We start from the raw sequence: 12,376 nt of genomic DNA on the forward strand, positions 1-12,376 counted from the left end.
CCCACTTACGCTTGCTCCATAGTGTTTAAGTGGGACTCAAGTGCCACATAACTATGGTCTGAACTAGGGATGAGTTCAGACCATAGGAGCTCCCAAGAGAAACCGGGCAGTGGGTCCCACCAGACTATTTCTGCCCTGGCAGCTGCAATCTCTGTTGCTTAGAGCAGTAGCACTTTCCACCAGACTCAGGGTAACTCCCAAGCTTGGTGCTAGTGGTTTTATTGCTAGACAAAAGCAAACAAGGTGAGATCATCAGCGGGCGTAAATTGGCCTCACTCCACTCAATTCAATGGCATGGGGCCAATCTACTCCAGATGAAAATCCAAGAGAGAGTTTTATAACCATGAACACATCTTACCCAGTGGCTACTAAATCTTACTGATATTTGCTGGGAATAAGTTATTGACAGATAAATTGAGAGAAATCAGTTCAGCCTTTGGAACCAGAAGAATAAACTATTGGCAGATAAATGTCCATCTTTTATTGCAGAATCACGATAAACAACTTTTTGAAAACATTTGAAAGAGACAATAATTTTAACTCTTCACAGACAGCGAAAGCTGAATGTTTCTGGTTTTATTAATATCATAACAAGGCTGCATCAGAGACTAAAGCAGGAAGGACATTTCCAGGGAATGCAGGGGGTGAGAGCAGTGGGAACATAGGAATAAAAGCAGATATCAAAAGGATCGTCAAAGATCCCCCACATCAAACAGGAAGCAGAGCTGCTGGAGATCAGCATTAAGGTGATGCTACAGACTGATTCCAGCTCTTTTGGGGAAAACTCTACTGATAGACACAAGGACCAGCTGAGCCATCTGAGGGTCAGAAGGTTAAGAACACTGTGAGCGCTGCAAAGACTTCTCGATGTTCTTCCCATCGTGTGTCACCTGGCAGGTGTAGGTCTCATGGGTCTTCCAATCTGATGCAGCCAGAGACAGGTAACTGCTGGCCATGTACTTGTTGTCACTCTGTTTGGATGGTTTGGTCGTCTCCACTCCAGTGGAGATCTGCTTGCCGTCAGCTTTCCAGGTCACTTGGGCTGACCCTGGGTAAAAGCTGCCCAGCAGACACACCAGTGTGGCTTTGCTCTTTGTACTTATCTCTTCCGAGGATGGAGGGAAGAGGTGCACGGTAGGAGATGCCTTTGGCTGACCTACAAGACAATGTGATTCAGAGTCAGATTAAGAACAAAGCCAAAGAGAATTCAGATTCACAGTGGAACATCAAATTCAGACGCTGCCAGTGCAGAATGCAAGGTAGTAGATATTTTGAGCTAGATCCTCACCTACTATAAATCAATGTAGTTCCATGACACCAGCGGAGGATCTGGCTCTTCGGGTCTATACAGTTTTATTTTTTTAAATAAACTCTGTGGAGCCTGAGGGAGAAACTGCCTGAAATCTAAACCAATGCTGCTTTGTAACTACAAAGTCCTACCATTAAAAATCAAATCAAAACTCATCTACATCCCTGGATTCTATCCGGCAACGATAGAGTGGAATAGAACAGGAAAAGCAAAGTTCAGCTAAACCACGGTGCTAGCACAACACTGCAGCAGTGACTCTCTTCTTTTCAAATGACTTACTAGGTATTTCCCTGATAATGTTTTTCTACTGAAAGGACTATTCTATGGATACAGATCATCCTCGCAGAGAAATCCTGCACCAGAATTTGGCAATATAATAACCTCCAGTGTTAAACATTCCCTAGCATCTCTCCTTGTACTTGTTCCCTCTCCCACCAGCTAAGGAGCCATGTGGCACTGACGCTGCATTTGCAGGATTGCCCAGCAATTCAGGGCAGAGGAATGTAGCTGGCTTATTCTTTGAGTCAAACGCATTTGATCTGCTGTGAGCTGCCATCAGAACATGGAAAGCAGCTGTTGCTTTCATACACAAAATGGCGCCCCGCTACAGCTGGTCTGCTGTCATCTGGCTCTCACACGTCTATCTTTAAAACTGCCAGCTGGCATTTGCCATCCTGTGCCCACACCCTCTGGCTGTAGGAAATGTGGATGTTTCGGCGGGCTCCAGGTTTAGCTCTGATTTGGAATCCTGCCTAACCTGAGAGCTATTTAAATTGGTTGGTTTTTAATGGTTGGTATTATAGAAATTTGTGCTCCTTCAGTATCTCCTCCTGCAGGATACTCCATACATGACAGAGCACTCACAGAGCGTCTTTCAAGTTTTTCTCCTTACTGTTTTCTTAATACTTTAGGGCCGCATGTAGGCAAATTCAGCTCGCATTTAGGCAGGTACTGGGGGAAATGTTAAACCACTGACATCGATTTGATCGCATCAGAGAAACCAAAAACAAAATTAGGGCCTTAAAATGAGAATAAGGGCCCCAATCCAGTTGAGCACTTAAACGCGTGCTTAACTTGAAATGTATCCGCCATCCCCTGGAAGTCAATAGACTGGCTACTCATGAGCTTAAAGTTAAGCATGTGCTTAACTGCTCTGCTGGATCAGATACTTTGTGCAAAGATTTAGGGTAGATGATGGCCCGTAGGCGGCATCCGAGTTTCCGCAAGTTCAGAATCTGTCACGGCGCCCTACGCTGCTAATTCCTGTGGGCACGGTTCTCCCACTGCAGATATCCTGCTTGCCTGGAATTAGGCCTTTGGTCCTAGCATTAATAATCTTGTCTGTTACGAGCTCACTGGCTCTACGGCTCTAACAGCTGAGCACCACATTAGCGGGAACGAATGGCCCTTTACTGAGAAATGCTCAGCTGAAGCCTGACCTGGCACAAGCCAACATTTAATCCCATAGCCCCGTTACTGCGGAGTTCACAGTCACACCCGGGCATTGCTACGTCCGATTATTTCTGTGTGTTCAAGCTGGAGAAATTTAGCCTCTTAGGTCTTGATCCTGCAATCAGATCCGTACCACTGGCCCGGGCTGGATTCCTATTGGCGTCAAAGATGCTCTGTGAGTCTGCCTGTGTGGATCCAATTGCAGGAGTGGGGCAATATTTTATCTGAGGAGAGAGCCAGAAGGGCTCATTCTCCTGCGTTTAATTGTACAGCATTTGGCAATTCAAAGATGTATCTATAGTTAACTAGATTCTCTAGGGCAAACACTCCTCTCATCTACGCTGTGAAAATCCCGTGTAATCAATGCACTTCACAGTAACCGAGAAGAATATGGCCCAATATTTTCAGAAGCCAATTTCAGCTCATGTTTAAAGAAACCTCCTTGCTAATAACTGCCAAAGCTGCTAATATTCCCCGCACTGATTGCAGAACAAACAAGAGCAGCAGAGTTCCCGCTGTTTCATCAATGTAGTATTCATTGATTGTTCAGTGCTACGTTGCAGTTAACGCTGCAACCGAGAAGTAGGGAGATTCCCTCCTCCTGAAGGGAAACTGATCCTTCAGAGACGTACTCCCTCATCCTGCCATGAGTTCCCCCAAGGAGACCCATGTGCTAGCACAGAGGCCCACTGGATTCAGTGGTCATTGATAGTCACTGAGAGTTAAAGGTTGTGGTCAGATTCTCAGCTATTGTAAATTCGCGGTTTTGATTGAGAGAGGCTAATTTATATATATATAAATGTTTGTGTGTGTGTATGTGTATACACACACACACACACAAACACACTGTTGGAAGGAGAACACATCATTTTAATATCTTCTAGGACAAAGTGAATCCAGTTACTCCAGATGTACACCAATGTAACCGAGAGTAGAATTTAGCCCATCGTTTCTAGATCGGGGTTCATTTTCTCTTAAATGACAATATGTTAGTCCCATCAGAATCTCGAAAACTCCTAGTTCAGCGGCTTTCAACCTTTTTTCATTTGCAGATCCTTAAAAGATTTTGAATGGAGGTGCGGACCCCTTTGGCAATCTTAGCCATAGTCCGTGGCCCCCCAGGGTTGAAAACCACTGTCCTAGATGTTTCAGGAGACGCTTCCTAAAAAAAAAAAAAAAATTCTAACATTGCTGGTGTGACCCTGTCTGCTGCTGGTCTCCCTCTCGCTAGCAGAGAGGAATAAATATCTATGGATAAACTCCCAAAGGAAATCATCCCTTGACTTAGTCCTGCATATTCTGACTGTTCAGACCTGCACACACGGCTTGATTCTCAGAGATGCTGAGCACCCAGCACTGCCATTGGGAGCTACGGGCACGCAGCACCTCTGAAAATTAGGTAATAAGATTTGTTCACTTTCCTCTTAAGCATGTGTGGTAATTGCCAGCTCCGTGGTCTGACACTGTACAGCAATTCCTACTGATCTGATTCTCAGAGGCACTGTGCCACCACAGTTCCCAGTGAATTCATAATCTGACCCGTTTCAATGCAGCTGTGCAACGCTGGGCAGCGACACACTTCTGTCCTGTCGCAAAGGTCCTATCCTATGTCCCGAAGCACAAGATATTAATTCCCTGCCTTTGCATGTGCAAGACACAGAACAATGGCGTTAACTGGTCATAAAATTATCCAGCTTCTTGTTAACTCAAGCTACAGTGTTTTACTCTAGCATCTCCCCTGGGGATGATACACCCTTTTACTTAGCGAATCCTTCCATCTAGAGACCCCTCGGCTCAACAGGCAGTGAGAAGGGAGGAGTGAGTCGTGTTCGCTTGCTAACAATCACAATCATTCATTCATAATCTTAAACACTTCCACTGAATCCTCTCTTGCACCGCTCTGTTCCAGGCTACAGAGTCCTACCTGGAGCAGTTCCTCATCCATACGTGAGTCTCGCTATTTAAGACCATCTTTGTTGCCTATCTAGCTACCGCGGGTATTCCTAGCGCCCATCACAGTAATATCTAAGTATCTGCATGACAAGGAGAAATCCTCCTCTGGATCTTTTCAGCAAGCTCCGATTCACCAGTGACTAGACAGCCAGCCAGACGCTTAAAACTGAACAGGCTATTTGCAAAAGAGGGTGTCTCATGTTTCAAGAAGAAGTCATCAGAATTTGCTCTGTATCCTTTTTAATTGCAACTGAGAATTCAAAGTATCTTTTTAATTGCTTCTGCCCCCGGGACTGACCTAAAACATCCACCTATATTTTCAAGAGACGTTTCTAGCTCCCTCTCAGTTGACTGACCGCTCCCATTTTCTGACTCTGAGTTGAAAACTCTCACCAAAACCTTCTAATTTTTCCAGCATAACCTCAGAAAAAGCATTAGACATGAAAAAAACCCAAAAAGCAGCTGTCTTTTTTGACTATTTCTGAAACGGAGAGCCTTTCCCCCCCCTTTTTTTTGGCTGCAGGACTGACCAGTCTTCTACAAAACTAAAACCTTATATCTCAAACTCCTGAATATTTTCTCCTTGTTACCATAGCCTTACCTGGGTATCTTTCCATCAGAGAGTGAAAACTGACATAGAAAGTTTTGTTAGATAAACAATTAAAATACAATTTGGCTGGGCTCTGAAATTAGGAGGTTCCCCCCAACTATCGCCGGTAATAAAACAAAACCCCATTATGTGACCAAAGATTTGATCAATGGGGACTCATCAGTAACGAAAGGACAAAAACATTTTACAAGTGGAAAAATCTGTAACAACACAGGACCTGCGTTTTGTCATTCAACAGAGCAACCCCCTCCGCCCACGCACATATTTTCATGGTGATTAGGACAGAGTAGAAGAGCACCCAGCCCGAAATAGACAGAGAAGTTGAGAAGGGGAGACAAAGGAAAAAAATTCAAAACCCGCAACAACTGGGAAACGATTGTAAATGAATATTAGAATGACTTACCAAGGACGGTCAACTGGGTTCCGCCGCCGAAGATATACGCACAGTGACACACGGCTGTGCAAAAATATCCCGGCAGCTGCTTGCTTCTGCTTTGTGGCCCGGGCGTCCCATCGGCGGGGTGAATTAGATGGGGTGGTTGATTGGCCAGAATGTTGAGCTTTGGGAGAAGGGACCCAGATTTCTCTTCTCTGAAGAAACTTGGGTGATACAGGTAGACGGATAATAGTTCAGTGGGGAGTGTAATTGTGGAATCAGCTTCTCTCCCAAAGGAGAAGCCACTGTGCCTCTGGTCAAGGTCTTGAGTTAAATCGGATGCTAATCCCAAAGAACGAACTCTCGTTCTCTTTGAGTCCTAGCATAGGGCCTTTCTATTCAGGTCTGTTTGTCTTGGGGCGTCTTGGCCTGTCTTCTTCACCAGCTCGTCCTTTCTGGATCTTTTTTCCTCCTCATTTTGGCAGAATGGGGTCATTGGGCCCAGCTTTGTTTCCATTTCAGTGTTTTTTGACCTTTCTACGGTGCCCCGCTACATGGCACCGTGTACATATGTAAACACAGTTAGTGTAACATTAGCGGTGCTGGTGCACAGCCGTGTACGGAACCCATAGAATAAACCAGATCACAGACGTGAACAGAATTTCCGCCCACCCGTTTGGCACAAGAGCTGTCGGGCTGGAGTCCAGGGGCCTCCAGGGAACCACAGAACAAAACGTGGAGAGCTAATCAATACAGGATTGGGAGGAAGGGAAGCCTGGGGCTGTGTGAGGGGCTCTCGCTGTTATGAAGTTCTCCACAGAATGGATAAGGTGGAAGGATGTACGGCTGGGGACTGGAGTATGAATCAATAATATACATCGTACTGGAGTCGATAGACAGAATGGAAAAGAGGCTACATGATTATTCCCAATCTCTAGAATGCTGCACCGGGCCAGTTCTAGCAAAGGGCCACAGTTCCTAGAGTCTCCCCTTACAAAGCCAGCACTTTATGGGCCCCCCTGTAGCCATATCTCCCCTGACAGCTTGAACCATCCCACAGACCATGGCACTTCCCCCCACTCCATGGCTGCAGACTCCCCTACTTCTCAGGCTGAGTGTCTGAATGAATGTGTGATCTGAAATGATCGGGGAGGCAAGAGGGTCACAGACAGATGTCTAGAGCATAGCGGTCCCTTTGCCCAGGTCCTGTGGAAACCCAGAGCCAGCCGCAGTGCATCCTTGTTTTGGTTTAGGTCAAGACAAATAAAAATCAAGAAAAAGGCGATATTACGACTTTAAACCTGGTTTACCTGGTTCTGTATTTCTAGATTTCCAGCGAGCCTGTGGCTTGATTCCCAGTGGGTCCCACTGACACACAAGGTCAGGACAATGAGGTTCTCTGCTCTGAAATCCACCTCGATGCAATGAATGAATCCCGTTCTGGAATGCAGTGGCTAAAGGACACTTGCTACTGAAGTATCAGCAGCATCCTCCATTGGGCCCCCAGTGAAGGCAGCTCTGGAGACGTCTTTAGAACATATGAGCGGATCGGTTTCCCCAGAAGGCCAGTCAGAGACATCCCTGTGAAGCAGCAGGTAGGAAGGCTCCTGGTGTTTGTTGCAATGGATGGGTTACTCTTGCTGTAAACGGCCCTCCTAGTCCTGGGGCCTGGTCCTTGCTGGGAACCAGGGAGTGATCCGCGGCAGGGGGAACCCACAGGCCATTTCCAAGTTTTGAGCCATGACGTGTGGTCTCTCTTAGGATTAGGGAGGGTCTGGCTGCCCCTCACAGAGTACAGCCCTCTGGATGTTCACACTACTGATGTCTACCATAAGCATCTTCTGTGCAAGCTCCTGGGTCCCAAGAAAGCCCCAGAGGTCCGTCTTTCTGTATGTCCAAGGCACAAAGCAAAATTGTCCCAACAGATGCTGCTCCTACAGTCTAATTCACTGCAGTAGCAAGATAAGTCCTTCCCTTATCTGCCCTGGAGGAGATGGACAGGCACCATCTCAGCCACGGACAGAGTCTCCTGCTCAACTAGTGTCTTCGGGAAGCCCACAGCTCTGGCTCTGTCACCTGACTGGGAACTGAAACGTTGCTTCTTAACCCCTGGATTCTCAGCCAGTTACGCCTGACAAGCTGAGCTCGGTGTGCGCAGTACAGGCCAGAGACCGAGAGCAACATCCGGTGGTAGGTACAGCTGGCGATGCAAGCTTGGAGGGGAGGGGCCAGTAGCCAAGGGCCAGGAGCAGAACAGGAAGGGCTGACTCAGACAGAGTCAGCTTGGGCAGTGACTGCTGATGCCTGACGACATCTGCAATAGCAAGTCCCCGGGGACAGGTTTAAACTGAAATTCAAGCCTGCTCCGTCAACCCCAGATTCCCAAGCTACTAGGGCTTCCTGTTGCTCTTGAAAGCCTTTCTTCAATAACATCCCCTTTGAACGTCCCCAATCCCATACTGCTCAGGGTGTTCAGTCCGGACAGAGCAACCCCCCCCCCACACAGCTGGCAGGTGCTATTTTAAATGGAAGGATTTTAAAGTTAATGTCAACATATTCAGACACCTGATTTCATGTTCCTGGGGCGGGGGGAGGATAGCAGAAACCTGCACAGCTAGTTGGTGCTGGGGAAATACCTGGTGTTCAGCTGAAAAGATGAGGGCACTCATGTGACATTCCCCATCCTGATCATTCTATTACTGCGCCGAAGGGGCAAACCAATGGGGAGACCCTAGAAAGCCATTCGAAGCGGCGAAAGGCTCCAGCTTTTCATAGCTTCCTGGGGAGCGGGGGGGTCACACTCACGGTTTTATTTCAGTCGAAGCGGCTGCCGCCTCTTTGCTGTCCCTTGTCCGGAGCAGCCAGAGCTGAGAACCGTATGGATGTGCTAATGGTAAGAAAATGCACCTGGCCTATCAGAACAAAATCCCCCTGGATCAGTTGATGATGGCAGATGGACTCATGGAATTTACCTGTTTCACAGCCAGTTGCTTGACCCTGAGTGGCAGTTTTGTATACCCGAAATTAACTCATAGGCTGGAAAGTGCCAGTTGGTACCAAAACACTTAGCCGATGAAAACCTGCAGTGTGATGTAATGTGGCAGGGCAGTTACCATGTGTAATCAGTATGTGACCTCTGCGGTCAGCTCCTGTGGTTACAAGTTGACTTGTGGTTACATGATTTCATGCTTCTTTTTTTCCATTGATGCACTGAAACATTCTAGTCACGGGGGAAACACACGGTGGGGTTGAGCAGCCTTGCGTTGCCAACTGTCCTGCGATTGCACACACATCTGGCACATGGTGTGTAACGGTCTGGCTCCTGGAAACCACTTCCTTTTTCTGCTAATCCCTGAAAGGAAATCAGAGTAGTTTCTGGGGAACGTAGGTGCCTCTCAGCGCAAGTGGCAATCACTCTGTTTATAGTTCCCTGCATGCGCAAGACGCATCATGCAAGAGGCAGGCTCTCAGGAAAGCAAGTCTCCCGTCCTTCAGTTGGTAACCGTTTGCCTCTGGGGATCTGGGTTCAAAGCCTTTTTATGGCAAGAATGAGGCTGAGTTGGTCTCTGCCTTGCCCCTGATCTCATGGGCAGTCTCCCCACTCGGAGAGCACGGAGTGGAATAACCATGGTGCTGGGGGTCAGGACTAGGATGCCTTGGGTGGAGCTGCCTGGAGAAGTGGCCGGTGCTCTGGCGGGGTCTAGCCAGGGCTGTTAATCCCTCATGTGTAAGAGCAACTGTCTCGCCAGTTTGCATTAAACCAGAACCAGGTGAAGAGCCCCATTAATTCCTTTCATATCCGCCAGGAGCGGCTCGTTCCGGCTGGTGGGGAGCGACTGGGCCAGAGAACGTATTCCCTGCTTACCTAGCGTGCCGTGCTGCAGCTGAACGTGGGAGCCAGCCCAGCCTACACGCACGCATGGCTTGGGGCTGCTTTGCACTGGATTCAGACTGGTCAACTGGGTTCATCTAGCCTGAGAAAAACTCAGACACCAACAAAACCCAAACCTCTGTGTGTGGGGTGGGGGTGGGGTGGGGTGAGGTATCTCATAGACAATCCCACCCCCTTTGCTTTACTCCTTCCTGGCTTATCAGACAGGTATGGGTCAGAGACTCGGCAAAGAATCGAACCAAAACAGAGAACACCAGCCCGGCTTTCACAGGCAGTAGCCCCCCCGAGCATCGGCATTCCCCACCCCCCTTGTCTGTGGCTCAGGGCATCTGGTAGCCAGTTGAAGCTAATCAGACTCCCATTATCACCAGCTCTGTTTTCAGTTGTTCTGGCTGCAGGTCCCTGCCTCGCCCAGCCTGCCCAGTTCTCCCACAGGCCAGGGCCTGGGCAGCATCCCAACACCTAGCCCCTGTTTGGAGGATCGAATGAAACTTCCACGGGGCTCGGGGCTTGTTGTCCTTTGCCAGGGTGTCCTTTCACCCTGTTATTAGCACAGTCTGCGTCAGAGCCAAGCTTTCAGCTCTACTGGGTGATTGGTCAGTCACGTTGTGCAGTCAGGGGTATTGACACGTATCGCTTCACAATGGCCAGGCCCTGGTCACATGGAGCGGAGACCAATCGAGCTCTGATGGCTCATCAGCTGAGTGATCAGCCATGGCCGCAGTGAGTAGCTGCTCCGCCTTGCGTGGGGTGGCTGGGCAGCCCAGCCTGCCAGAGCGCCTCGTGCTGGGACCGTGTCAGGCCTCTCCCACTGCAACTGCTTGAGCTGGCTGCGGAGACCTCCAAGAAACACCTCGGGGGCCGCAGGAAGTTGGGTGTTGTAGGCGGGGTAGGTGCTGAGGCAGAACGGAATCATGGCGTGAGGGGACACGATTTCTGGCAGAAACATCTCTTAGAGGAGACGTGAAATTGAGCTCCTGTAATAAATAATAATACAACTTTGGAAGCATTTTGCAGCCTTCTAAGGAGCTCCTGGCCATTTGGGTTCACAGCTCTTTTGCAGGAGTTAACCCCAATGACCTGGCCTGTTGTAACAAAGCTAGTTACATTCTGCCTACCTCCATTTCTCATTGGATCGGCCGTATTATTAGTCTGTGCTGCCTGTCCTAAACTCGTGTGTAGTGGCGTTGTTGGCTGTACATCAGCTGTCTCCCTTCACCCCAGAGGTGGCTGCCGATCAGTGATGGGTGATCTTTGTATATCATTTTGAGAGGGGCTTTGGGAATCCTCTGGGATCAGAGAGGGCTTTCTTAAGGCAAGAGACTGTTGGTTTTGCTCCGGTGCGCTTGGGCAGCCTTGCATGGCAAGGTGGGGCCGATTACCGTGCGCCGCATGAGCAGCCTTGCCTAGTATTCACCGTGCCGTCTCTGTGCAGCTGGTCACGAGCAGCTCCTCCAGGTCAGTCGTTTGTCCCAGCATGTACCTGAGTCTCTTAGGGATGTGAATATTATCGGTTACTCAACTTCATTGCTGCTTAATGAGTGCAGTTTTAGCAGCTCATAATGCCCCCATTTCAGACAGGGACACTGAGCCGTGTACTCTAAATAATTCAGGTCAGGTAAACGTTTTGTAGCAAGCTGCCATCTCCCATCAAGTTATGCATAAGTCTAGTCCATGCAAAGGGAAATGATTAAACTAGCCAAAGACAGGAACAAGAGATGGACCCAAGCCCTGAAACGCAGCAAGCAAATTAATATTGGGCAAATGTCAGACAGCACAGTTCAGATAACGGGCAAGGCCCAGCTCCCAGAGCTAACCAATGAGCCTCCCTCTGCTAACTCCCTGACAGTGCTGGGCAATTCAGATCTGGATCCCTCTACTCTCCATGCAGTTACCTCTCCCCCCCCCCCCCCCCCAACCCCCCCGGCCGTCTTCTTCTTCACACACACAGTTTGCTTCTGCTTAGATCCAGGGCTTGGGTTCAGGCCTCTCTAACAGGAACTCAACTGAGAGGAAAAGAAAACAGATTGGCCAAGATTTTCAAAGGTGACCAGTGATTTGGGAGTATCCAAAGGGGGCCAAGCACCTGTCCTGTGAAAATCAGGCCCCTTTCCCGTGTCTTTAGTTGGGCAAATAGAAAAAGAGGCTCCCCAGAGCCCTGTCGTTTTTGAACATCTTAGCCAGATTATGACTCCTGGGTATCCGAGGGAATGTGCAACTCCACCCACGCCCCCCAGCCCTGCACTAACTTTGTTCCCTGGTGCACATCCCCATCTAGTGTCATTTTGCAGCAATGCCACAGGAAGATTCCCATGTCTATTTCAACCAGACCCTTACAGCTGGAGACGCTTCCTGCTTGGGATGAACCTGAAGATGGCAGCAGAGCCACAGAGATCGGAGCTGATGTGACTTCAACACTCACCTCACAGACTGTAGTGTCAGACAAGCTGGGGCTGGGGCAGGCAAAGCCAGGCCAGCAGAGGTCAACGTGCACCAACAGGTCTTGTGGCTCCTGGCAAAGGCAGAGACTGTTTCCAAGGGCTAGCTGCCCAACGGAGCAGGTTCTGCCTGCTGATCACTTATGAAAGAGCCTGGTTCCTACCCGGGCACCTCACAGGTCCTCCCTGGCTCTCTGAGGGCAGAGACCGACTCCTCAAGTCATCGGCCTGGTCACAGCTTTGGAAGAGATTGCCCAGGGATTGGGGCAATCTCACAAGGATAAGATAGAGCAGAAACCCTCTCCCAGTACGTCTCTATATCATTCCTCCTTTTAGTGACCTCAAC

The 12,376-nt window shown here is 48.9% G+C and overlaps 1 protein-coding gene across 1 annotated transcript in view; it reads right to left on the reverse strand.

Moving 5' to 3' along the window:
• Positions 1-458: 458 nt before the first annotated feature.
• The window catches only part of LOC117888223, a 29,263-nt gene continuing 17,345 nt past the window's right edge, over positions 459-12,376 (reverse strand). The window contains exons 7-8 of the mRNA XM_034791453.1: positions 5,728-5,762; positions 459-1,156 (exon numbers count right to left, since the gene is read on the reverse strand). Coding sequence (XP_034647344.1) covers positions 834-1,156; positions 5,728-5,762 — 358 coding nt within the window. The 3' untranslated portion in view covers positions 459-833. The remainder of the gene's footprint in view (positions 1,157-5,727; positions 5,763-12,376) is intronic.

Source organism: Trachemys scripta, chromosome 15, assembly GCF_013100865.1.
Source record: "Trachemys scripta elegans isolate TJP31775 chromosome 15, CAS_Tse_1.0, whole genome shotgun sequence".
Lineage (NCBI taxonomy): Eukaryota > Metazoa > Chordata > Testudines > Emydidae > Trachemys > Trachemys scripta.